We start from the raw sequence: 26861 nt of genomic DNA on the forward strand, positions 1-26861 counted from the left end.
TAATATACATTATATATACATATATGCATATATATATATATATACACATTATTAATATTAAATAAGTAAAAAATGTGTATATATAATGTTTATATGTATATAAATGTGTCTATACACACACACACACACACACACATATATATATATACACACACACATTATTAATATTAAATAAGTAAAAAATGTGTATATATATAATGTTTATATGATATAAATGTGTCTATACACACACACACATATATATATATATACATTATTAATATTAAATAAGTAAAAAATGTGTATATATAATGTTTATATGTATATAAATGTGTCTATACACACACACACACACACACATATATTATAGACATGCATCAATTTCTGACCATGATTATAAGGCATAGTCCTGTAGATTTATGTGTTGCTCTCGAGCTTTCCTGATTCAGCTCAAAATGGGCTTGTTTTTTTATTAGACAGGCAGACAGACCACTTTATTAATCATACAGGCAAAGTCACAGATTACAGCAGCATGAAGACGATGAAAATAGCTAAACCAAGAGCGGAGGGAAGGGGAAGGGAAAAAGTCTTTCTACTAGATTTTGGAGAAGCATTGCTCACCACCCCTCACCTTAAACTGGATGGAGCTCCACCACCATCTTTCCAGAGAACACAGTTCTTCCACTGCTCCACAGCTTAATGCTGGGGGGCTTCATACCCCTCTAGCCCACGCCTGGCTTTATTAGGCAGCATGGTGCCCATAGGGTCATGTTTAGTTTATGTGCTACAGAGAGTCCTAATCTATTGGCAGTACTTCTCTACAGGGACTGGGCAAGCTGGTGTCAGCAGTGGGTGCATCTTAAAGTAGCTGAATGCATTCCCTAGAAGGGCTGTCCACAAACATTTGGGTATATAACATACATATTGTGTATGTGTAAATGCATTAGACGCATTACATGTTGTGTGACTCGCATGCAGGTGGGCTACAAGGCTAAGCTGTGGGCCCACCCATTCAACTCACACCAGCACAGGCGCACACACAGTTCACCCCAGCTGTGTGGACAGATCCTTTAGCTGACTGGACTCTGCTCTCTCTCTCTCTCTCTCTCTCTCTCTCTCTCTCTCTCGCTCTCCCAGGCAAATTACTTCTCCAGGTTGGCTCACACTCCAGTGATCAGTTCCATAGCGGGGAGGGAGGTGTATGGCAGCAGAGGGGAAACGGCGCTGCAGGTAGACGTGTACTGCCTGGTCAGGAACGAAGAGAAGGTGGGTTAACAGACTGGTAATGAGCTGTGAGTGAACCTGGTGTGTTCGCTGCTTACATGGCCTGCGCTGGCTGGTAGGCCCAAGCTTCCGTTCCTGACTAGAAAGACATTCGGGACTAAAACTAAGACTAGATGCATTGTCTGTAATGTTATGTAACATTGGGTTGACCATGGTCTACAGGTTACAGAAGTGAACTTGGGACCAGAAAGTTGCCTCCTCAGCGCCGAGGCGGCTGCCTGCCTCTCTCAGCGTGTGTTCTCACGGTCCTAATCGCTAGTGCGAGTGTGTGTGTGTGTGTTCAGTGCCATGGATGGTTGAATTCCATTGAATCTTAATCACTGGACAGAATTTAGGGTTTGTATCCTTTTATTCAGTGCCCTCACTCTCTCTCTCTCAGTCTCTCGCTCACTACAATACCCAGCATCCAGTTCTCTCACAGCAATAAAGATATCCTGAACGCTAGAATAGCCACTGTAGAGGCTACTAACCATTCACAGTGACATTAGGGCTGCGTCCAGACACTTTTGCATTTTCGCCTCCTCCACCACTAGGTATGTTTACAACAGTCATGTTTTTAGTTATGTTTTTATTTTTTGCTTGTTATGTTAGTGTTTTGCTCCTGGGCTCCCCCTACAGGTGGGCAGTGTAGTTCACTTTTACTCCACTGTTGTAAATACACATCAGGCTTTGTTCACACCTGATCGATGCATTTCTGGACGAGCTGAGAAATACAGACTCTATCTGAAGGTAGAGAAGTATGTGGACTGAGGCGGTAGAGTAATCTTACTTGATTTTGAAGCTGCTATTTTAATGTAAAAATGTTACATAGTGCTGCTTTAATCCTAATAATACCCAGACTGTTTACATTTTCAAGAAGTGGGAGTTCTAATAAACAGTAATCAAGCCAAAAGTTTTCCAGAAGCAGTTCATTAAAGCAAGAGGTCCCTCTCTCTCTCATGCGGTGGGCATTCTGGTGGGAATAGCGAAGTACGAAGTACGCGTCAGTGTGGCGCAGTAGTGTTGCGCAGGGGTGTGTGGCCTGAGCAAGGTCAGAGTGTGTGTTTATGTAAGACGTTGCCTACAGTGAGGTGAAGAAAGGGGCTTCAACTTCCGACCTTTGAATTTTTGACCTTACGAGAGTTGGGACACAAACAGGCAGTGATGTGATGATTAATGTGGGACACACACATACACACACATATACACACACACACACTCTCACACACTGACATAAGAGGGTGGAGGAGATAATGTGAGTAGAGTAGAGCGTACGAGAGAGGAGGAGAGGGACTGATAGGGTCAGAGAGAGGGGAAGAGTGTGACTCAGAGAGAGCGAGCGCAGAGGAGTTTGGAACGAGAGAAGCAGAGTCACTATGTGTAAGACACTGTGTCCAAAAGTATGTGGACACCTGCTCACCCAGCGTTCTTTCTGAAATTAAAGCTATTAAGAAAGAATTTGTCCTCCTTTGCTGCAGTAACAGCTTCTTCCGGGAAGAGTTGGGAAGAGCATGGCCGGAAGGAGGATTTGATTGCATTCAGCCCCACAAGAGTGAGAGCGTCAGTGAGGTCAGGTACTGATGTTGGATGATTAGTTACGCCACTCCAACTCATCCGAATAGGTTGGAGCTCCATCATGGGGGGGGGGGCTTAATACCCCTCTAGCCCACTCTTGGCATTGGGCCTGTTGACCTTAGGGTCATGTGCTCTTGGCTGCTCCAGAGCATCCCGTTCTATTGGTCAGTGCTTTTCTAAGTTGATTAAACAAGCTGTAAACAACTGAGTTCATGTGTTAGCATACGCATGCATCTTGAAGCAGAGGAACTCTATTTAGGACTATTTAAAAGGGGTGTCTGTATACTTTTGGACATGTAGTGTATAATAGGCTCAGCAATATGGCCTAATATCATGATATGTAATGTGTCACAGTGTTAATTTTCTCTGATTATAAAATAAGTGATGTGTGTGTGTGTGTGTGTGTTGCAGTTAGTGTGCGGTGCAGTGATTACTGGCCTGGATGAGGATGGAGGGGAGTCAGGGGATGTGGTTACTGACGGTAACCATCAGCAGGCGTCCGTGGCAGTGGCTCTGGAGTGGATCAGAGAGCAGCTGAGCTCCATGCTGTGTGGTTTTAACCCCGCCCACCAAACGCATCTGGACAAAGTACTCAGGTAGGAACACACACACACAGGAGCAAACACTTTGGAGCCTCTCTGAGTCATTCGCAGTCATGTAACCTAAGGGGACCAACAGGATTTACGAACATACACACACACACACACACACACACACACACACACACACACACACACACACACTCCACCCAGATTAATCTGTCTGTTAATGCATAACAGTCCAGTGCACATGCTGCTGATGAGCTCATGTTTTCTGAAATCAAGGGTATTAGTTGGAAGCCCCCCCCCTTTGGTGCAGTCACAGCCTCTACTCTTCTTTAAAAGCTTTACACCAGATTTTGGAACATTGCTTTGACTGTGTGATTGCATTCAGCCCCAAGAGCACAAACTCTTAACCACACTCCAGTTTTACGTTTGCCCAAATGTGTAAACTAGCTTAATCGCACTCCCAACACTGGCGGTGAAGATATCAGTGGCTGTTAGTGTGTTTTCATGGTCCACTTTGAAATAGTTCCCCACCAAATACTGATCCATTAAAATATAAACTCTTCACTATCCGTCCAAAAGTGTGTGGACAGCTAATTTATCCACCGTTTCTTCTGAACGAAAGGGCATTAGCCTGGAGTTGCCCCTCTGCGCTGCAGTAACAGCCTCTACCGTTCTAATGAAGGCTTTACACAAGATGTTTAAACATAACTGTGACTGTGTGATTGCATTTAGCTACATGACCATCACTGAGGTCAGGCTCTGATGTTGGATGATTAGCTCTGCCACTCCAACCCGTCTCGAAGGTATTGGGTGGCGCTCCATCATCACTCCAGAGAACGGAGCCCCACTGCTTTACAGCCCAATGTTGGGGTGCCCAATGCTCCTCTATGTAGGGTGGTCTTAGGCTCAAGGTGTGTGTGTGTGTGTGTGCGCGCGTGTTGTAGTGATTTCCTCATGGCTCGTTACCTCGAGGAACAAGACGATCGCAACAGAAAGATGAAGAGTGAGGAAGAGGAAAAGAAGAGTGAAAAAGCACCTGAGGCAACACCCCCTCCCCAACCAGCTCAAAACAAAGACAAGAAAGGAGAGAAAGGTACATCTAATTCTAATTATTCAATCATTCAGTATCTTAAAAGAATTGTCCGCTGTGATATAATTATAATACAGTATAGGCAATTAATTATTAAGTATATACTGTAGTTTACTCAGTATGTAGTCTGATGTATTCTACTGTATACTACTGTAATTCACTATGAATTATGATATGTCTAGCAAACCTCTCTTTGACACACATATACTTAGACATATAGTGCACAACATTGGGAGTAGTGAGCCGTCTGAGGTTCAGTATGTATAAGAGGCAGCAAAAACCATCATGAGGACAGAGGGAGAGGAGAGTGAGAGTGAGAGGAAGGCTGAGGTGTGGTAAGCACCTTCATTCAGATCTGACTGGCCTCATTATTATATCTGATCTGGGACCACACATTAAAGAAGTGTCTCAGGCTTGATTTTAAAAAGATTAGATTTGTGTGGAAACATGGATCTGGATCAAAAGTGGAGCAAAGACTGAACGAATTGTTTGGGGGGAAAAGAAAGACGTGTAAAGTAAGGTTGACAGACGATGAGAAATGTCAACAAGGACAGAGTCTCAGGAGAAGGGGAAGAACACGCACCCATCCCATCAGCCAGCAGGATGCGAGGCCCTGATAACAGCTGAAAGAGCTCCAGCCTCAGCGGAGCTTCCTAGTTTAGAGGAGGGGGAGGTGTTTACAGCAGAGTGCTGTACAGGTCATGGGCAGGTTAAGTGTATTTGACAGTCCTTTGGGAAGGTGTGTGTGTGTGTGTGTATATATATGTGTGTATGTGTGCCCTACATTCATTTATAACTCCATATGCTGGCACAGACTGTGATTTCTGAGTAGAGGAGCAGGAACCACTGCTTGACGTGGGAGGTCATGACCTGGGTTCATCTCAGCTTTGTTGGTTCATAGAGCGGTTAGCATGAGTGCGTATTAAACTTTAACCATGTTGTTGTTTAGAAGCTGTGCATAAACTCACTCCCCATCCACTTCACTGACGCTCCACCTTGCTGGTGTACAGTTAGAGATTGGAGCCCATCTGCTGACGGACAGCTGCTGTTCTAGACCTTCACCAGTGGTCAGCTTCTGACCACAGTGGCCTGAGAGGAAGTAAAAAAAAAAAAAATAGAGGTTTCCAATAAAGTGGCCAGATAGGAAGTAAAAGGTACATGTTTCTAATAAAGTGGCCAAAGAGGAAGCATAAGGTAGGGGTTTCTAATAAAGTGGCCAGAGAGGAAGCACAAGGTAGGGGTTTCTAATAAAGTGGCCAAAGAGGAAGCATAAGGTAGGGTTTTCTAATAAAGTGGCCAGAGAGGAAGCACAAGGTAGGGGTTTCTAATAAAGTGGCCAAAGAGGAAGCATAAGGTAGGGGTTTCTAATAAAGTGGCCAGAGAGGAAGCACAAGGTAGGGGTTTCTAATAAAGTGGCCAGAGAGGAAGCCCAAGGTAGGGGTTTCTAATAAAGTGGCCAGAGAGGAAGCACAAGGTAGGGGTTTCTAATAAAGTGGCCAGAGAGGAAACTGTCAGTATATGTTTCTAATAAAGTGGCCAGAGAGGAAACTGTCAGTATATGTTTCTAATAAAGTGGCCAGAGAGGAAACTGTCAGTATATGTTTCTAATGAAGTGGCCAGAGAGGAAACTGTCAGTATATGTTTCTAATAAAGTGGCCTGTGTGTGCCCTCTCTGCTTGCATTAGCAGTTTGCAGTGAGACTCATTATGCACCTCCAGGGTCTTGAATATTTAAGAGTGTTTTTATTTGGTGTGTTAGCATCTCACACAAGCACAGGAACAGTAATCCCCCTACAGTATTAATAAAGCCTGTCTCTGCCCTTGTGATTTTGCTCTCTGCTGGGGTTAAGAGGTCATGCTTTATGTGGCGTCAGTCTGATCTGCTAAACAGATCATGAATGAGCAGCTGTGCTTGTGTAATATTGATGATCTTGTGTTCGGCTGTACAGCAGCTTTGACGGTGTAGTGTTGATGCTCTCGCACTGCTGCTCGTTCTCACATCAGTATGTGATGCTCTTGTTGAGGAGTTAGTGCTGACATGCTTGTACTGATGTTTTTGACTTAGTGTTGATGTTCTTGGGTTCAGTATTTAGGATCTTGCAGTAATATTCTTGCTTAGTGTTGACCCTTCTGCTCTGGTAGTGCTGTTGGGTTAGTGTTGACCCTTCTGCTCTGGTAGTGCTGTTAGCCTAGTGTTGACCCTTCTGCTCTGGTAGTGCTGTTGGGTTAGTGTTGACCCTTCTGCTCTGGTAATGCTGCTGGGTTAGTGTTGACCCTTCTGCTCTGGTAGTGCTGTTGGGTTAGTGTTGACCCTTCTGCTCTGGTAATGCTGCTGGGTTAGTGTTGACCCTTCTGCTCTGGTAGTGCTGTTGGGTTAGTGTTGACCCTTCTGCTCTGGTAGTGCTGTTAGCCTAGTGTTGACCCTTCTGCTCTGGTAGTGCTGCTGGGTTAGTGTTGACCCTTCTGCTCTGGTAGTGCTGTTGGGTTAGTGTTGACCCTTCTGCTCTGGTAGTGCTGCTGGGTTAGTGTTGACCCTTCTGCTCTGGTAGTGCTGCTGGGTTAGTGTTGACCCTTCTGCTCTGGTAGTGCTGTTAGCCTAGTGTTGACCCTTCTGCTCTGGTAGTGCTGCTGGGTTAGTGTTGACCCTTCTGCTCTGGTAGTGCTGTTGGGTTAGTGTTGACCCTTCTGCTCTGGTAGTGCTGCTGGGTTAGTGTTGACCCTTCTGCTCTGGTAGTGCTGCTGGGTTAGTGTTGACCCTTCTGCTCTGGTAGTGCTGTTAGCCTAGTGTTGACCCTTCTGCTCTGGTAGTGCTGTTGGGTTAGTGTTGACCCTTCTGCTCTGGTAGTGCTGTTGGGTTAGTGTTGACCCTTCTGCTCTGGTAGTGCTGCTGGGTTAGTGTTGACCCTTCTGCTCTGGTAGTGCTGCTGGGTTAGTGTTGACCCTTCTGCTCTGGTAGTGCTGTTGGGTTAGTGTTGACCCTTCTGCTCTGGTAGTGCTGCTGGGTTAGTGTTGACCCTTCTGCTCTGGTAGTGCTGCTGGGTTAGTGTTGACCCTTCTGCTCTGGTAGTGCTGTTAGCCTAGTGTTGACCCTTCTGCTCTGGTAGTGCTGTTGGGTTAGTGTTGACCCTTCTGCTCTGGTAATGCTGCTGGGTTAGTGTTGACCCTTCTGCTCTGGTAGTGCTGCTGGGTTAGTGTTGACCCTTCTGCTCTGGTAGTGCTGTTGGGTTAGTGTTGACCCTTCTGCTCTGGTAGTGCTGCTGGGTTAGTGTTGACCCTTCTGCTCTGGTAGTGCTGCTGGGTTAGTGTTGACCCTTCTGCTCTGGTAGTGCTGTTAGCCTAGTGTTGACCCTTCTGCTCTGGTAGTGCTGTTGGGTTAGTGTTGACCCTTCTGCTCTGGTAGTGCTGTTGGGTTAGTGTTGACCCTTCTGCTCTGGTAGTGCTGCTGGGTTAGTGTTGACCCTTCTGCTCTGGTAGTGCTGCTGGGTTAGTGTTGACCCTTCTGCTCTGGTAGTGCTGTTGGGTTAGTGTTGACCCTTCTGCTCTGGTAGTGCTGCTGGGTTAGTGTTGACCCTTCTGCTCTGGTAGTGCTGCTGGGTTAGTGTTGACCCTTCTGCTCTGGTAGTGCTGTTAGCCTAGTGTTGACCCTTCTGCTCTGGTAGTGCTGTTGGGTTAGTGTTGACCCTTCTGCTCTGGTAATGCTGCTGGGTTAGTGTTGACCCTTCTGCTCTGGTAGTGCTGTTGGGTTAGTGTTGACCCTTCTGCTCTGGTAGTGCTGTTAGCCTAGTGTTGACCCTTCTGCTCTGGTAGTGCTGTTAGCCTAGTGTTGACCCTTCTCCCAGGCTTTGGTGTTGATGTTCTGGCGTGTTCGCAGGTAAGAAGGGAAACGGTGTGGAGAAGTTGGTCCCCCCTCCAGAACTGTCAGAACCTGTGTTGCCCGGGGCGATGGTGGCGGCTGCTGTGTCTCTGGCAGCAGCCAAATCTGCAGCAAGTCTCACAGCCGTTCCCCTCTACAGACACATCATTGCTCTCAGAGACCCACAGGTGAACACATTTCTCAGAGTTTTCTAAATGGATAAAGAACATAAATGTGAACTGTATTCACCTTCTGTCTGCCTGCCTGTCTGCCTGCCTGTCTGCCTGCCTGCCTGTCTGTCACTGCAGGCTCTGAGTGCAGTCTTCATGCCCAGACCCCTGGTAACAGTCCTAAGTTGTGGAAAAGCATCAGCAGGGAAACTCAACATGCTAGAGGAACTCATCATACTGCCCACCAAGACACACTCAACCAGAGAGGTACCTACTCTCACTTTCCTACTTTCCACCCTCCTACTTTTAATAAAAGTTTAAACATTTTTAATCTTATCCCTCAAAGCTGACTTTGTGGAGATACAAGGGGTGTGTGTGTGTGTGTTCTTTGTGTTTAGATCATCAAGATGGGCCATGACCTCCAGACAGAAATAAAGAGGATATCCACCACAGCCACAGCGGGTAAAACTGGGGTAAGTGGTCAGAAACAGCACAGTTGGATACAGTACGGCCACTCGCCATCAGTGGTACACAGGAAAGAAGTACATGGGGGTATGTTGAGTTCACATGGTGGGTTTGGTAGTAAGACAGTATTGCAAAAACTGCCGAGGCAAAGCAGGCAGTCTAATGTTAGCCTAATCTAACATCCTATACATTTATATATCATTTCTGGCTCTAACAGATCAGAGGGGGGACGGGCTTCCTACCACAAAGCAGTAGCCACCAGTTTCAGAGTTCTCCCCCCTCTCTTATAGTCTTCTCCCAAATCATCATAAGCTGAAGCATCATAATAGTAGATAAGACAACATACCACAGAATTCCTACAAACCAAGCCTGACCCATTGGGTTTAAAAGTCGCTGGATCGATCTGCAGCACGCACACAATACCGTCTGCCCGCTCTCCAGCAACATTCAGCACAACATAGAACACCTCACAAAAAGACAGAAAAGCACTGCCTCCTCTCTCTCTCTCTCGCTCCCCCTTTCAAACTCTCTTGAATTTGGTGTTTTCACAAAGCAGCTTTCTTTGCAAGGCCTTTTGGTACCCTTGCTCGCTCGTGATTCGGTGTAAAGTAGCGTTTGTGCAGAACCACATTACCAGTGACTCTTAAGCTACACTTGGGCACCACCCACGAAATCTCTCCTTATATTCTTACAAATGAACAAAGGCTGGTGCAGAGCGTTGCTCTTTCACTGTGGACTTCAGTCAGGGCTGCAATGTAACCATTGACTTATTTGTAGCTCGTTGAAAGAAGCAGACATACAGATTCTGCACATGTCATCAGACATTACATTACAGCTGTGTGTTTTGTTTGTGTGATGGATAGCCCAGATGCCGATGGCCACCTAATCGCCCAAGGCCCAGCATGCATTAGTGTGCAGACCTACTTGCCTAATTAACCCTAATTTTAAATAATTTAATATTTTATACAATACACCGATCATTAGCACCTAATGCACCAGCTAATACAGAGTGAAGAGCCCTTAGTGTGCCGCCACAATAGATCTGACCAATGGGCACCAAGACTAACAGCAGCAGCAGATCCTTAAAGTCCTGTAAGTTGTGAGGTGGGCGGGCCCTCCTTGGGCATCAGTGAGCCGTAGGCACCTATGACCCTGTCGTCAGTTCACCTGTTGTCCGTCCTTGGAGCACTTATGGTAGGTACTGACCACTGCATACAGGGAACACCCCACAAGACCTGCCTGATGTGTTTATTTATTTATTTATTTATTTATTTATTTTTATGTTCTAATCCAGTCGTCTGGCCCAGAATATCATAGTATGGTTCTTGTAATGGTGTCTCAGATTCTTATGCTTGTCAACTTTTCCTGCTTCAACACTGTTTTTCACTCCACCTGCCATTTATCTGGTACTAATGTTCTGGCTGGTTGGTATGTAGTAGTATGTTTCAAGTTTTTGCACCCTCCTAATAAGCCTTGTCCTCTTCTCTCTTTCTCTGTGTCTCTCTCTCTCTCTCTCTCTCTCAGCCCGCAGTACTGGGTGTATCTCAAGGTGGCGCTCTGCAGCTGAGCTTTGAGCGCTCGGAGCAGGCTCTGGACCTGCTGATGGAGGCCTGTGTGAACCTGAAGCTGCCGATGGGCACGGAGCTTCGGCTAGCGATCAATTGCGCCGCTCACACACTCATGGACTATGTGCGTGGACAAAGGGTGAAAGGTTCACCTTGTGGGACATTTGTGTTTTGTTGGGGTTCTGGTTGTCCCTTACCCTGAAGGCTGAAGACATTAGCATTTTTCAGCATTTAGAGTGTCTCTAGTCCTGGAGGTCCGCTGCTTCAAGCCATCCTTAAAGCAGTTTATACACTTACATTTACCCATCACTGTCCAGAGACGAAGGCTTTCTACCAGATTTTGGAGAAGCGTTGCTGTGAGGATTTGTGAGGATAGTTGAATGATCACCACCCCGCCCCATCCCATCCTAAAGTACTGGAGGGAGCTCCATCCATAATTTCAGAAAACACAGTTCTTCCACTGCTCCACAGCTTAACGCTGGGGGATCTTTATACCCCTCTAGCCCACGCCTGGCATTAGGCATAGTTTATCATGTTTATCAACTCCAGAGGGTCCTATTCTATTGGCAAGCTGTGTGTGTGGCTGTGTCAGCAGTAGGAGAAAATTACAGTAGTGGAATGCATTTATTAGATGAGGTGTCCATAAACATTTGGACAGAAATATTTCTGGCTTATATGTTTTTGTGCTCCGTCGCAGCCGAGGGGGAAGTACGAGGTGATGGCAGGGACACTGAAGTCTCCGGATGAGCTGGTGGATGTGTATGCAGGGCTGGTCAGTAAATACCCAGCTATCGCTGCCCTCATCGACCCGTTTAGGAGAGAGGTAAGAGGCAGAGTATGATATCCACTTTTAGAATCCTCCTCAAATACTGCTGAAGTCCATTTTTGCAACCCGAGGCCTGCGGCTGTGGGACCAGAGGCTATGTTGACTAATGATCTTAGTTAATTGAGTGTTTGTCTAACTTAGACGTGCCTAATTCAGACTGGTGGATTGTTTCTGTATAAGTATAATCTGGCAACCTAGAGCTTGTTTCTGATTAATGCCTTTCCTCTCTCTGTGGTAAGTACACTCTGGCAACCCACAGCATGGGTCTGACTGGCATTTGTTTGGTCCATATAAAAAAAATCTGGCAAACTGGGGTTTAGGTCTGATGGCTTTTCTTTCTCTGTGTAAAGTATAAGTAAAATCTGGCAACCTTGGTGTTGGTTCTGACTAAGGGCTTTCAGTTTTAATGAAAATCTGGCAACCTGTTACCTGAGTCTCTCTCTCTGTGCAGGATGAGGAACAGTGGCAAAAGCTGAACTCCCTGATTGGCCGCCAGTGCTGCCTGGTTGCAGACGCAGCGTTCAGTCCGTGTCCACGCTGGAGGGATGCTAAGCCCCTCCCTCCAGGAGTCACATGGGTCACTCTTAGACACCGCAGTGAGATGACCCTCACCGACCTCCTCCACACAGTCTCAGAGAAAAGAGGTACAGGTCAAATCCTGCTCTCAGCGCACAGACACCGGCCAAAATACCAGAAACACTCACAGTCTATGAATTATTCAGTATCTACAATTAATTATTCACCAGCTTATGAATTATTAAGTAACTACTATGAAGCTAATGTGTGAGCTGTGTAGGTATACATGTGAGGAAATGAAGTGTGGACACACATACAAGCCTTGCAGGGGTTAAACAGGGAAAACCAGAGAGAGCTAGACACACACACACACACACACACTCCCACACACACACATGCACTGAACAAATTCAGTTAAGGCTAAACACTCTGTGTAGAGCTAACTGTGATGTACAGCTTTACAATCAGGGTGAATGACTGATCACCTGATCACTGCACCTAATCAGTAAAAGAGAGAGAGAGAGAGAGAGAGAGAGAGAGGATGTCATAGACATTAGCTCACTGGAAGGGCGATCAGTGTCATCAGAGAGCGAGAGAGTGGAGACTCTATTGACTGCATTATACAAACAGCCCCTGTCAGTGTGTCAAAGACACACACACATTATATGGACAAAAGTATTGGGACACCTGCTCATTCATTGTTTCTTCAAAAAACAAATCAAGGGTATTTAACGAGCTGATGCTGCTTCTGTTGGAGTAACTGTCTCTACTGTCCAGAGAAGAAGAATTATACTAGATTTTGGAGCAGGAGCATTGCTGTGATGATACCTCACACCCAACACTCCAACACAGCTCAGTGCTGGGGGCCTTTATACCCCTCTAGACCACGCCTGGCATTAGGCAGCATGGTGCCAATAGGTTCATGTTGAAAGTCCTCTTCTATTGGCAGTACTTCTCTACAGCCAAGCTGTGTGTGTGCATTTGCACATCTGTGTCAACAGTGGGTGCAACTGAAAGTAGCCGAATGTATTTGTTGGAAGATGGGGTGTCCACAAACATTTGGACATGCAGTGTAGGTAATTAGATCAACAGCACAGGTTACCCAGGGGTGCACAAATGGTTGTGTAGGTTTGTGTATATAACTTACATCAGGGTTTTACAACTACAGTGGACCTAATGTATATACACACACACACACACACCTGAACAGAGATCAAATCTACACTGGCACTAAATTACTGTTCTTTGTGGCATCAAACTATATGACTGACTGACTGACTGACTGAGTGTGTGTGTGTGTGTGTGTGCAGATGTAGAGACCATTCTGGCAGTGAGCAGTGAGGAGATTGGTGACGACTCTATGGTAGATATGGTGAGTGAGCCATGCTTCAGCATTAGCACACCCCCCTGACACCTTGACAACTTACATTCCTTCACAGTGGAGGTGAATGGATCCAGGTGTTGGTCACCATGACAACACCACCAATATAGCCCAGATGTTATTTATCATCCGATGATGATGATGATGATGATGAAGGTAAAATAGTGAATAGAGAATCTCAACTAATGCAGTTCTCTTTAGGGACTACTTTCTGTAGCTGCACTACACCCTGCAGCATGTATCCCTCCACCATTTTAATGATCTGGTTCTAAAAGCAGGTTCTAGAGCCGAACTCTTCTCAGAACTCTGGTAGAACCGTGTCTCAGGCATCAGGCAGCGTCTTCATCACCATTAGGTGAAGAACTTTCTGTGAGGAGCTTTTAGTAGAGCTTCAGACGTCTGCTTCCCTTCTCCTCCACTGTAGAACTCCAGTCCTAATGGACTGGTATTTTGCCAGTGCTGTGTACAGTGTGTGTGTGTGTGTGTGTGTGTGTGTGTATTTGCAGGCTGTAGGTGTGGGCGTGACGTTCATCAAGCTGGGGGGCCTGAGTGGAGGAGGCAGGATGAATAAGTACAACCGACTGCAGAGCATAGAGCAGGAGTTACAGGAGCAAGGCATTCTGGGTAAGGATGTTCATTATACCTCATTACTGACCGTACACAAGATGGAACAAACTAGGCTTTAAAACATTCGAGTAAATATAATAAGCTCTTATATAATATAATAAAGCTCTTATTTCATTATTAGGGGTTAAAGTATGGAAGCAGGGTCCAATCAGGATTTCCCCCTTGTGGTATCTAGGCAGACACAGCAAAGCTAGCTCTCCCATTGGTTAGGCCTCCAGCAGCAGGACTGAAGGTCTTAAATGTCAGATTAAACGCCAACATAAGTAGTAACAGAGGAATCAGCCAATCAGACTCACTCTAGTCCTTCTGGAGGTCTAGATAGGCTGTAAGTGAATGCGAGTAGTAGCGTGAGCAGGTTTCAATCAGCCGTTAGAAATGGAATCCATGTAATTCATCACGTAATTACATATAATAAAGATTCATAATAATTGAATGTAAAGCAAAATGTCAACAACGAGTCCCAGACTCTTTAAAGGTTAACTGCTGAACTCGAGAGGAAGGTGTCCTCCATCAGGATCTTTAGTCTCCATCTGTGGCGTTTCTCTGTGTCGCTCATTATCCTTCAGTCTTTTAGCACAATAAAGGGAGGGATGATTAGATGAAAGGTGGATGAAAGGAGGGACAAATGAAGAGTCTTGTGTTTTGTCTTCTTCAGCAGGGATGCGGCAGATGAAGTTGCCGTGGGAACAGGAGGAGGCTGAGTTAAACCCGGAGGAGGCAAACTGAACAGGTGACCACCTACTGACCCCTCAACATCAACCAAAACACAGCACAACGTCATCAGTGCTTCATTTTATATAGAAACCTTGTATCTCAAAAAAAAAAAAAAAAAAAGTAGTGGAGTGGAGAAAGATTTTATTCCAAGTCATTTTGGAGCATTTCTATTGGTCCATTAATCATAAAACAATTACTATGTTTCTTATAGAATTTTCTCATTTGATACCAAGAATGACTCATTTTATATAAAATTCAGGATTTCTGTATTCATATTTACACATTGCTGAACTCTCTTGTATGGGAAGGACCTGAGATAGCTAGAATTCCTCTGTAGTTGAAATGCAGGTTGAATCTGATCAATTGATTAAAATTATCTGCTTATTTTAATTAAATGAATTTACCATAGAAAATACAAAACCTATTAAAACCAATTTAAATAATTCAAATATTACATGTATAAATCATCTGGATGCAGGGCAGGATGGTGTGTCCACTTGTCCACTCTCTCCACTCCAAACCCCTTGAAAGACAAACAGAAACACACTCAGTGAGGATTTCATTTCATTACATTTTTGGTATCAGTTTGTCTGTGCCGGCTCCTCTAATCCCCCTGCATGTTTTCCCACTCTAACCCATCAAATAGAGAAGTCTAAAACCACCTGGTAAAAACCTTCCATGGGCTACGCAGCTGACCACTAGCCCTTCTGCGGCCCACGCCACCAACCACAAAACTGCGAGGGATGAAATCAGTAGTCAGAAACCAAAGCATTTTACACCGACTGGAACAGAATGTAAAAACATCGGCCGGGCAAAACCAACACAGCTAGCCATCAAGAAGCTCGAGCTAAAAATAACATCTATACTGTACCAAAATCATCGGTTTTAAATAAATAATCACAGTAATGTTATTTTGTTCTTACAGACCTACAACAGGCCAGAGGCAAAGAACAAACATAAAGGAGAGAGAGAGAGTGAGAGAGTGTCTGTGAGTGATTGCCTGGTAGGAGAATCAGAGACTGGAGTGTGTGCTCTCTCTTTCTCTCGGTTTGAAAAATAAACAAAATGACTAACAAAATAGGCCAAATGAAGTGCTTCCCCTACACACGCACACGAGAGGGTACCTCCAATTTAGAGATGCTTAAGTACAAACGATTGCTTTGTAGAGCAGAGAGAGAGGTGAGCAGTGGGTGCAGGGCAGTGTAGTGTTCGATAACCGCTAGACTGCAGAGTTACAGAAACTTTCCCATGTCAATCACTGCCTGAGAAGAGACTCAATACCTTTAACCGGCCGTTACGCCCGGGCCAAACGCGTCTACCCACGCTAACCGCCCGTTACGCCCGGGCCAAACGCGTCTACCCACGCTAACCGGCCGTTACGTCCGGCCCAAACGCGTCTACCCACGCTAACCGGCCGTTACGCCCGGGCCAAACGCGTCTACCCACGCTAACCGGCCGTTACGTCCGGCCCAAACGCGTCTACCCACGCTAACCGGCCGTTACGCCCGGGCCAAACGCGTCTACCCACGCTAACCGGCCGTTACGTCCGGCCCAAACGCGTCTACCCACGCTAACCGGCCGTTACGCCCGGGCCAAACGCGTCTACCCACGCTAACCGGCCGTTACGCCCGGGCCAAACGCGTCTACCCACGCTAACCGGCCGTTACGCCCGGGCCAAACGCGTCTACCCACGCTAACCGGCCGTTACGCCCGACCGTTACGCCCGACCCAAACGCGTCTACCCACGCTAACCGCCCGTTACGCCCGACCCAAACGCGTCTACCCACGCTAACCGCCCGTTACGCCCGACCCACACGCGTCTACCCACGCTAACCGGCCGTTACGCCCGGCCCAAACGCGTCTACCCACGCTAACCGGCCGTTACGCCCGGCCCAAACGCGTCTACCCACGCTAACCGCCCGTTACGCCCGGCCTAAACGCGTCTACCCACGCTAACCGTGCGTTACGCCCAAGCTAAACGCGTCTACCCACGCTAACCGCCCGTTACGCCCGACCTAAACGCGTCTACCCACGCTAACCGGCCGTTACGCCCGGCCCAAACGCGTCTACCCACGCTAACCGCCCGTTACGCCCGGCCTAAACGCGTCTACCCACGCTAACCGTGCGTTACGCCCAAGCTAAACGCGTCTACTGCCACTACATTCATTCAACATTCATTGCAGTCTAACCGCTCTATTAATACAAAACATCACAGTAGCAGTTTGCAGCTAAACATAGTAAAAATCACAACTTCCCACAAAACATCTCAAACCAGCACTGCTGCCTCATGACTGATGTTCAAATGCCAAGTGTTTTGCTAATTACTTGTGTGCTAAGACTTGTGTTGCTACAAGGGATATTTTTTTAAGTGTGTGTGTGTGGAGCAGTGATTGAGTTTCCTCTCAGCCTGTACGGATTAAACTTCATTTAGAGTGTTGAGCCGCAGTGGAAATTGTGCCTAAATGTGTGAATAAGCCCCAAAGCCTTCATCACAGCTCAGCTTTCACACCCACTTGCGCATTTACACACACACACACACACACACACACACACACACACACACACACACACACACACACACACTCTCATTTCCGACGTAGCTTCTCCAACCAAAAGCTACACTAAGTCTGCAACACAAAGGCAGAAATTAAATCCTGCCTCTAACCCTCCGTGACTAAAACTGCACTATTGGGAGAACCAAAAGTGACACCAAACACGATCCCTCCTTCCTACAGGCCGGACCCCTCAAACTCAATTCCCCTCCAGCCTTTATTACCACAGCGCAGCGTGACCAAACGCCAAAGCCGACAGAATGGACCTCGTAAATGACTGATTCATCTCACCAGATTAAACAGAGCTGAAGTCGTCAGTTTGTTGTAGTGTGTAATTGTTACCAGTCTGTTGTCTTTGATTTTCTGCTTTAAAAAAAAATCCCCCATATTTTAATGCAATTTTAGTTCATTCTACAGTACTGTGCAGAAGTCAGAGCTGCTTATCTGGGCAGTAAGTGTTTCTCTCCTCAGTTAAACACTAATAATATCACTACTACAGAAAGTGGTGGAGGTTCTCCATCACTGTGTTCATCATTAGAACATCTCCAAAGTTCTCCTCTCTCATGGAGTCTAGTATTATTTAGAGTTCTCCTCAGATCAACACCTGGTTTGGTGGTAAATCAGGGCTTAATGATGGTGAATCAGGTGAGCTGCTGCTGCTGCTGCTGCTGCTGATGGAGTTGAACACATCCTCCACGCTGTGCTGGCTGGCTGGACTGGGGGGGGGGCGCGTCCAGGAGAAATAGTAGTTGTTGAAGTGTGATCAGGGCAGGCTCTGAGTGGTCCGGTGGACTAAGGTGCTGACACTACGGATCCAAGGATCACTGGTTCGAATACCAGGTTATCCTGCCTTCCAACAGCAGCCAGAGTTAAAGAGCGAAGGCTGGGAGAGAACCACGTTTTGTTCTTTACATGATTTCAACTACTTTCTTCAAAAAGGTGTGATCATGGGGCTCCGAGTGGCTCGCTGGTTCTAATCCCAGGTCATGCTGTTTGCCATCAGCCTGTCCCAGAGAGCCCAATTGGCCTTGCCTTGCTCTTTCAGGGGTGGGTTGATGGCACTTCCTCCCCACATCACTCCTAGTCTGATGTTTGTCAGCACAGCCGTCTGTTAGCCACGTCAACTGGCACATCAGTGGCATCGGCCGTCTTCCCCCTGTTGGAGGAACCGCTAGAAAAATAATTTAGGTCTCTGGACAGTACTGCAGATCTTAATTATATAATCTTTACATTTCAAAACTAAAGCACAGCTAGAGCTTTAAACCTCGAACAAACAGCATCACTGTAAAAGCCAAGAATCAAACCATTAAAACGCTTATGAAAATTAAGAGCACTTTTGAAGGAGCAAATGTGTGTAAAACTAAACATTTCTCAAAATATAAAAAAAAGAAGCAGCTTCTCTTGAAACTTTCAGGGAGAAATTACATTTAAAAATGTTGAACAACCGAGAAATCAAAAATAACAGCTTTTTCTAGTGTTTTTTTTCATGAGGGTTCAAGTCTGGAGGTTCTGTCGTTCGTTTTCAAAGGCATTTCACGACTTCTGCATACAATGAGAACTGCCTTTTCAAAAACCTGATTCAGAACGTACTTCATTACTCTTTGTTCTCCTGAACAGAGCTAGCGAGAGACCCGCGCAAGCCTCGTTAAACCAGCCATCCATTTACGCTTCTTAAGAAGTGAGGGGTGAAAGTGTAGTGCCCTGCTCTCGCGGCGGCAGGTATGCGCTTCGTTCCTGAAGGGGCTTCATAAAACGGCCGAGATCACGGACGCTCGCGTGCGGCGACAATGCTGATGGTCTGTCTGCTTTTGTGGGGAAAGGAAGGAGAGTGCCAAGTGTTCATGAGCCACACTTGCTCGAGAACGCTCTAGCAGGTTTGACAAGTTGTTTTTTGGATTAAACTTGTAAATCTGAAAAATACAAAGGAAATTCAACATCTACCAGGTACTGACCCATCCGCTGTATTTCTGCTTCAGCCCTTCTGTTACACAAATGCTAATTCATGGTTTTATTTATTTCAGATATTGAAGAAACAAGCAGGATAGTAAGAAGTTCTTCTGCTTTTAAAACTACAGAATTAATCTTACAGCTTAATCTTAGTCTCTGTAAGTCACTCTGTGTCACTCTGTTCACTTTTAGCCCATTATTAAATTTTTGTGATCTGATATGGTTACAATGTTATTTTAATTTCAAAATGTACAATATGAAGGTGGCACAACACTCCAGGGGGCGCTACGTCATGCAGGATTCATGCATAGAGAAGATTTTTTGCAAATGGAAAAAATTTCAATTTCGATTTTTTAAAAGCGAACAATTAATCTAACAGCAGTTACCATCTGTTCAGCTATGGATGCCAATGCTAAAGTTAAATGCTAATGCTAGCACTGCCTTAAGTAAGGTTTTCAGTGAAGAATCCTCATCAAGAGTGAATTGTACATTTTACATTTAAAGTCCTGATTTAGTCAGTTATTTCCAATGTACAACACACTAGGGGGCGCTACGGCATGGAGAATTCATGCACAGTTCAGTGGTTAAAATGTAAATAGTCGTTATTGGTTGCGAAATAGTACACAATGACTATACAATTAATCACTTACCAATTAGACAGCAGTTACCAGCCACTCAAGAGCAAATTAGTGTTTAGTTTTAGCCCATTATTATTATTATTACTATTATTATTATTATTATTATGAGGGTTTGTGCCTTGAGTAAGTGTTATTTCCATTGCTCGGTCTGAAGGCTGCACAGCGTACGAGGGGGTGGTATGACACGACATCATACATACTTCAGTCATTCAGGGTGGGTTTAACGGTGTTTAGCCAAATTGACACCAAGATTTCAAACAAGCTGTTTGTACTACTGTTCCGATATGTAACCGATATGTAAATGAGCTGTGTTTTCATTGGCTTTCCCATATTGTCATGTAATGTGCCTCACTGAAAAAGCAGTCCAGGCTGAAACGCCCCTTATTAATTTAGAGTGAGTGGCCGGGGCTAAACTGCTGTAACAGACAGAGATGTAGATGTGTTCAGATGGAAAGCAGCTGTTTTTTTTTTTTACAATGAAAGGACAGCGTGAACTCGACTGTACTTCGGAAACTACATCGGCTGCTACACACCACGCCTTGTGTTTGGCATTTCCACAATATGGGCCCTCTAAAGAAGATCCTGGCCCCCGAGCTGCTGTGTTCTGTAACTTGGAGCACCAAAAGAGGGTGAAGATGAATCCAGCGGCACAGAGAGGGACTTTAAAAAAAAAAAAGAAGTGGGGGGGACGTCACGGTTGACAGCGCTACAACAATCAGGGGAGGAGAGAGAGGGGAGTAGAAAGCTGCCCAGTGCCTTGTAATTACTGACTGGGAGTCTGCAACACTAATACTGGTTTGGACAGAAGCGTTTAAAAACCCACATGCTTGGCAAACGTTCAAGGCTAAGCTCCAGAGCCCGTCTACAGACACTGTTCAACTCACACAAAGACTACAGTGAATAACTTTGGCTCAGTCGCCACCACTAAAAGACTTCAGCTAAAGCCGGAGACGCTGGGAACGATCGGATTTTATTTCACTAAAATTACGACGCCCACTGCTATGCCGCGGACAAAAGAGGGACCGCACCACTCTGGAAAACCCTACCTTAAGTCTTCAGTGAATGATAGAAAGGTTGACCGAAACACCTGCATGTTTACAAAGTATCACCTGGGAGCGACCACTGTAGGAATGGAAAAAATGCATTTATCAATAACTGAATTATAGAAATGTGCTCGTTTTTTATTCACGCCACCAGCCTGCCTTTAAACTCGCTCATCACTCACTCTGCGTCTCCGTCATTTCCACCCTTTTCACACGACTGCACTCTGGAGCTTTGGTGGAGCTGCAGGAGAACCTATCAAATCACTTAGCTTGTCAACAAATGCACGTGTATACCTGCCCACAAGGGGGCGCTCATAGCACGATTTGTATTTACTGCACTGGAGTAAAAGAATGACATTTCCTAACTGTGCAATTCACCCACAGAACAGGCAGGACGCTCAGAGCCCAACAGCCACTTTAGACAGGATGGAGGACTCTACAAGGGTCTGAAGGCCAATATCAGTATAAAACACAGGTCTGAGATACTCACAGTTCAGGCGTGTGTAGGGGTCAGTGCGGTGCGGCCTGGTGATTTGTGGAGAGTCCAGGTCCAGTAGGAGTGTGCTTAACACGGGTCAGGTCCAGAACACTGCTGGGAAAGGTCTGTGATGATGCTAGAGAGAGAGAGAGAGAAATCTGAGCAAGAAAATGACCAGCAGCGGGATTTTGTCTTAAGACGCATGAGGAGACCAGATGTAAACAGAGGCTAGAGTATCAGGAGTGTACCTGGACCAGGCCGAGCCTCATAAAACTGCAGGTGTGAACTCACCCAAGACTCCGATTCCTCAGATACTAATCCCATCACTCAAAAAACTTCAGGAGGTCTGAGACACATCCCGCAACCAAAACCCCTCCCAGTGCAACCGAAACACCAGTAATAATGGCCACAAAGCAAGCAAATTTGCATATTCCATCCCACACAGCAGTCAGATTTCTGAGGATGAGGACGATGAGTGCGTGTGTGTGTGAGAGAGACTCACTGCTGTCCGATGTGGTCTCCAGCACGCCACGGCGTTTCAGCAACACTTTCTGGAGTTCAGACTGCGGTTCGGGGGATGAGGGCCGTGCAGGAGGGGAGGGGCAGGGGGAGGGGCGTTTTACTGAACTCTATATAAACAGAAAAAATAATAATAATGTCAGGCTCCGCCCACAATGTCAAGAATGCAAGCTGTAGCCATGACCGTTTGTTGGCCCGTAATACTGGCCGATATTCACAACCCTCTTCCCCAGCCTCTACACATATACTGCCGAGAACGCGCTGACCAACGGCCTTTCATGATCAAAACAACATCAGCAGTGGGATTCACCATTCAGGTCTCTGTTGGACAAAAGTACTGAGCTCTACCATCCATCATTTCAGAGAACACAGTTCCTCCACTGCTCCATGCTGGGGGGCTTTATACCCCTCTAGCCCACACCTGGCATTAGACACATGGTGCTGATAGCCTCATGATGCTGATCTGCTCCTGCAGAGAGTCCTATTCTATTGGCAGTACTTCTTCTCTACAGGGACTAGACAAGCTGTGTGTGTGCATTTGCACATCTGTGTCAGCAATGGGTGCAGCTTAAAGTAGCTGAATGCATTCATTAGAAGGGGTGTCCACAAACACGTTTCTTTCCAGTTTTTATTACTAGTTCATTAATTAACATAATTAAACAGGTAAGTAATGAAGTAAACAGGTATTTACCAGAATTCCTTTAAGCTCCTGAATGGCAGAACTGGACGGTATTCGCTCTCTCTGCTTCAGGAAAGAAAAAAAAAGAAAAGAAAAAAATAAGAAATTTCAGGCCTCACAGATCACTGGTAACCCTAGAGATGAAGGCTGCCTTCATACAGACTTTATAACACATGCACACACACTGAATAACCTTATAAATGGGGAAGGTGAGTAACGCCACAGGTCACTGCGCTGACATTAGGGGCTTTAAAGTGATACCGAACATGTCTTGGTTGATTGACAGCATCTGGGCTCAGTGATCAATCATGAAAAGTGGAAAAACTAAAGCGAGAAGCTCTTCAATAACCTTCATTCTTCTGATGGGACTGGTGAACATCTCCAGCCATGTGAAATCCACGCTGCTGTACCGTGCCTCGTTATCATGGCTTAGTGGTACGTGCCCTTATCATCAGCGTTATTAGCAACACTAGCAGTTGTGGTGGCTGGATTACTGCGGACGTACACACACAAACCGCTTCCACCTAGAAAAGCCTTCCCCTGAAGCCTTTTATGAGGACGGTAAACTTCACTAAGCACCAAAACACACAACTGAGCTGCAGCAGAACAGCCATGACATCATACTACAGTATTAACATTATAAAATACACTATTTTAAAATTAGGCCCAGCACAGAGTTCATGTATGGTTATGAGGAGTGTGCTCTTCCTCTCTTCCTTCTTCACAGGCCTGTTTAGAAACCTATAATACATATTAGTTACCTACTTAATTATATAATACATATGCACCTTCTTGCATATAGGTACTTACATATCTATTATAAATATAGACATATAGATAATTACATAATTATAATACATAAGGGGCATATTACATTACATGCATGTGCTTATATAATACAGTTAACATATATACTTACTATTACATATAGATAATAACCTACCTCTGATACATAATTGGCATATATATATATATATATATATGTGTGTGTGTGTGTGTGTGTGTGTGTGTGTGTGTGTTAGTGTGTGTTTTACCTGTGGTTGTTTGGCTCTGTTGTGGCCAACTGGCCGAAGCTGAATGCCTTTTTTGATTCGTTCCATCATCTCCGTCACGGCCTGCTGCCTAATGTCTTTCTCAAACACACACACACACACACACACACACACACACACACACACACACACACACACACCATTACTTCACAAACTATTTGAATGCTGAATGCAATTAAAAAGCAAGCACTCCATGCAGGGCTACGCAGAGCAGAATAATTGAAATAGCGACACGTTTTCCAGCCAATAACCAACTAATTACTCTCCGCTCCAGGTGTTCAAAGCAGCTGAAAAACCCTGAGCTGTAAAAAAAAGAAGCCATGAAAGTATTTAAGGTTCAGAGAATACCAGCCCTGACTGGAGTGAGGACGAGCAGAACTCCGATTTCTGTAACACGGCTTCATTCAGTGTTTACAAACAAACTGAGGCTGAAAAAGGAAAAAGAAAAAAGTCCCGATGAATCAGAGAGGAATGTAGCCTTGGTCACTCATTTCTGCCACATTCAGTCTGAACATGCAATTTCAACTTTCACAGGTACGAAGCTTCCAGCTTCTAGCAGAAACTCGATTATCATTAGGCGACTCTTTCTCCACGGATGTGAACAGATCACAGATTTCACGGCTGAATGGAAGAAGTGTGGGATGTTATGTAAATGCCGAGGCTTGAAATTAGGTGATGAAACTGCTGGTGAAAGTAGCCAACTGAGCTGATTACAAGCCTCAAAAATATTCAAATATTTATCATATAATAAAATAAAAAAGCATCACTCAACTGGAACTCGCGTTAACGGAACAGTTCAGCCACCAATCAAAGAAACACAGCAGATCACAGACATGCCTCTTTAGCTCCTAACAGGAGATGCTAGGCTAACACTGCTAACTTGACTGCCACTATAACAACAACAACAACAACAACATTATATTTAAATAACGGCCACTAAAAAAAAAAGCCACTGTTTACCGCGCCCAACTCCCTCCACCCTCCATTACTCCGCTACACAAATTCTTACTTTACTTCTAGTTCATTCTCATTTATCCTTGTTTGCGCCAACTAGCTAATATTTACTTCACCTTGAGTTCACTCCACATTAGTGCACTTTATAGTGCATATAAACTATGAAACATTTATACTAGTAAATATTAAACTCTTTATGTTGAGTGCTGTTGTGGACATGTCTAACTTTTTTTAATGCTGTAAGAATCATAAAAACACCTTAGGATTTCATAATTCATGCATCAGAGGGTTAACTGTGCAAATCCACACTCACTCTCTTGGTGAAGTAGATTGTAATGTTAACGCTGCCCTTTCTGAACCTTTGGAATTATCTACAGGAGGTTTTTCAGCTTCACTTTTCCAGCACTTTTACTATTTATTTATTTTTTTGGAAAACAACTATTTCAAATGTAAAACATGCAAACAACAAAAGAGCATGGAAAATTGATTACACGCAGCACTTAGCTGTAAAGAAACGGGCCTTTTCATAAAGACCCAATATTTACTCCACCTTGAGTTCATTCCACACATTATTTATTTTTTTAGGACTATAAAACATTTTATTAATGTTGTATTAATATTGCCCATCCACTGCTCAATTACACTGTTTAATGTAAAAACTCACTCACAGCAGATTTTAGTGCCAATGCAGTCCTTTTCCGAACCTTTTTCAAGGTTTTTCAGCTGCATTTTTCTGGCGCTTTTGTTATTTTAGTTTCAGTTTCTTCAGGAAATCAATCATTTCAGTGTGCAACACGCAAACAACAAAAGAGCAGAAATTGGATTACATGCGGCACTTTAACTGTAAAGAAACAGGCCTTTTTGTAAAGCCCTTTTGACATTTAAAAAGCATTTAATAATAATTTAATGCTGACCCCTTCACCGCTGCTAATGGCTCCGCAAGTCTGTCATTTTCGAGTGCACTTTTAGAAAATTGTTATTTTTGGAAAACAAAATGCCCCCCAAAAATTGATGTGATAGACTTACCACATATCAGAGGTTACAAAAGGGCCCAGAAAGTGAAAAAAGTGAAATTTCCCTTTAAGTACATGAAACCTTTCCACTATCTGCCTCTGCTGGGTCAGAAAATTTAACGGCAACTGCATCTGCTAAAACAGAAAAAAAACAACAACCCGGGGCCACGCAAACTACGCTGCTCTGCATTGGCTCGTAAAACTCAACATAAAAAGTAGGAAAGTTCGGCCAACTCCCTTCAACACAGAGCGTATTTAATGGTAGGATTCAACTCCACAGACACTGCCAGCACAAATGAGGTCACTGGGGTTAGCTGTGAGTTTTTTTCCTCATGGTCAGAGTTGATTGAAACTGCAAATGAAAACAGTGCTGGGTGTAAAGGTGCCTAGTCTTTCAATGCTGGATCAACAAAGGCATTTGAGTGGCTACTGTAATAACCCAGCAGAAGAACTGATTCATAAACACAGTGTCACGACATTACGGCAGGTGATGGAGGAATACAAGCGCTCCACACACACCAGACCTGTGTCCTTACCTGGTTCTTTTGCTGGAGAGTCTTTTTCTACCAGTGGAATGCCATTATTGGTGTCCTTTTTCTTACGGAGCATTGACAAGAGTGAGCTGGAAGAGTGAGAGGAAAAAAGAGAAACAAAAAAACAACATGACTGAATGAAGCACAATCCAGTGATGAGCTTTAGTGAGGAGGCACTGAGGATGTCTATTAGCCTCTATTCACAGCCACATCAGCGTGAAATAAACACTCAACTGCACACAGAAATAATACGTACACAGTGAGAGAGGGACAGGGACGTACACGCAGTAGCTTTAATTGTTAAGGCATTGGGGAGGGGGGGGGGGGCAGCGCTGCACAGTGGAACGGGTTCCCAACCTTCCAAACTCTGCTCAACTTTCATACAGCTTCCTGGCAGTCATATAATGGTTTCTGATTTGCCTGTCTTACCAGCATATGAGCAGTTCTCCCAGTTGTCTTGGTCTTCCAGATCTCACCTAGACCCCCCCCCCCAACTCTCCTGAACTGCCAGTTCTTTATGACCGTCCACACTGTAGAAATTGCACGCTGAAAATGCTTGTCTGTCTCCTCCTTTAGCCCGCCTTGTGGGAATCGCCAACTTCCATTTTCAGACATTTTTGACAGGTGCTTTGACATGGCTGAGGAGTGTTGGCACAAGGTTCGGGGAGTTTGGAAAAGCTGGTGACTGTCCAAACTTTTGCACAGGCAACATTGATCATTTTATATATTTTTTATTGTATTTATTTTATTAATATGTTATGCATTATGACTTTTATTCTGCCAAAGATTGTGTTTATGCTTCTTTAGCAACACTGTATTGTTTATTTTTTATTGATTAACAATCATTTGGCCCAAACCTTTGCATAATGCATTTGTATATTA

General features: G+C 44.9%; 2 protein-coding genes across 9 annotated transcripts in view; one reads left to right on the top strand and one right to left on the bottom strand.

The window, feature by feature from the left end:
* The window catches only part of eno4 (enolase 4), a 20020-nt gene extending 760 nt beyond the window's left edge, over positions 1-19260 (top strand). Inside the window, exons 2-14 of one of the 6 annotated variants that reach the window (XM_072690102.1) lie at positions 1117-1245; positions 3229-3413; positions 4310-4458; positions 8326-8495; positions 8616-8744; positions 8876-8950; positions 10467-10631; positions 11205-11330; positions 11785-11977; positions 13160-13221; positions 13737-13854; positions 14513-14587; positions 19145-19260. In XM_072690102.1, coding sequence (XP_072546203.1) covers positions 1117-1245; positions 3229-3413; positions 4310-4458; positions 8326-8495; positions 8616-8744; positions 8876-8950; positions 10467-10631; positions 11205-11330; positions 11785-11977; positions 13160-13221; positions 13737-13854; positions 14513-14583 — 1572 coding nt within the window. In that variant the 3' untranslated portion in view covers positions 14584-14587; positions 19145-19260. Of the gene's footprint in view, positions 1-1116; positions 1246-3228; positions 3414-4309; positions 4459-8325; positions 8496-8615; positions 8745-8875; positions 8951-10466; positions 10632-11204; positions 11331-11784; positions 11978-13159; positions 13222-13736; positions 13855-14512; positions 14588-15217; positions 16007-17306; positions 17527-19144 lie in introns of those variants that run through there. The other 5 variants (XM_072690105.1, XM_072690103.1, XM_072690106.1 and 2 more) reach the window with 5 other exon arrangements.
* shtn1 (shootin 1) overlaps positions 14696-26861 on the bottom strand; it is a 31510-nt gene continuing 19344 nt past the window's right edge. Inside the window, exons 12-17 of one of the 3 annotated variants that reach the window (XM_072690108.1) lie at positions 25983-26068; positions 23462-23556; positions 22440-22493; positions 21732-21858; positions 21242-21365; positions 14696-15094 (exon numbers count right to left, since the gene is read on the bottom strand). In XM_072690108.1, the coding sequence (XP_072546209.1) occupies positions 21262-21365; positions 21732-21858; positions 22440-22493; positions 23462-23556; positions 25983-26068 (466 nt within the window). In that variant the 3' untranslated portion in view covers positions 14696-15094; positions 21242-21261. Of the gene's footprint in view, positions 15306-17746; positions 18280-21241; positions 21366-21731; positions 21859-22439; positions 22494-23461; positions 23557-25982; positions 26069-26861 lie in introns of those variants that run through there. The other 2 variants (XM_072690109.1, XM_072690110.1) reach the window with 2 other exon arrangements.

The sequence above is a fragment of the Salminus brasiliensis genome, chromosome 10, assembly GCF_030463535.1.
Source record: "Salminus brasiliensis chromosome 10, fSalBra1.hap2, whole genome shotgun sequence".
Classification (NCBI taxonomy): Eukaryota; Metazoa; Chordata; class Actinopteri; order Characiformes; family Bryconidae; genus Salminus; species Salminus brasiliensis.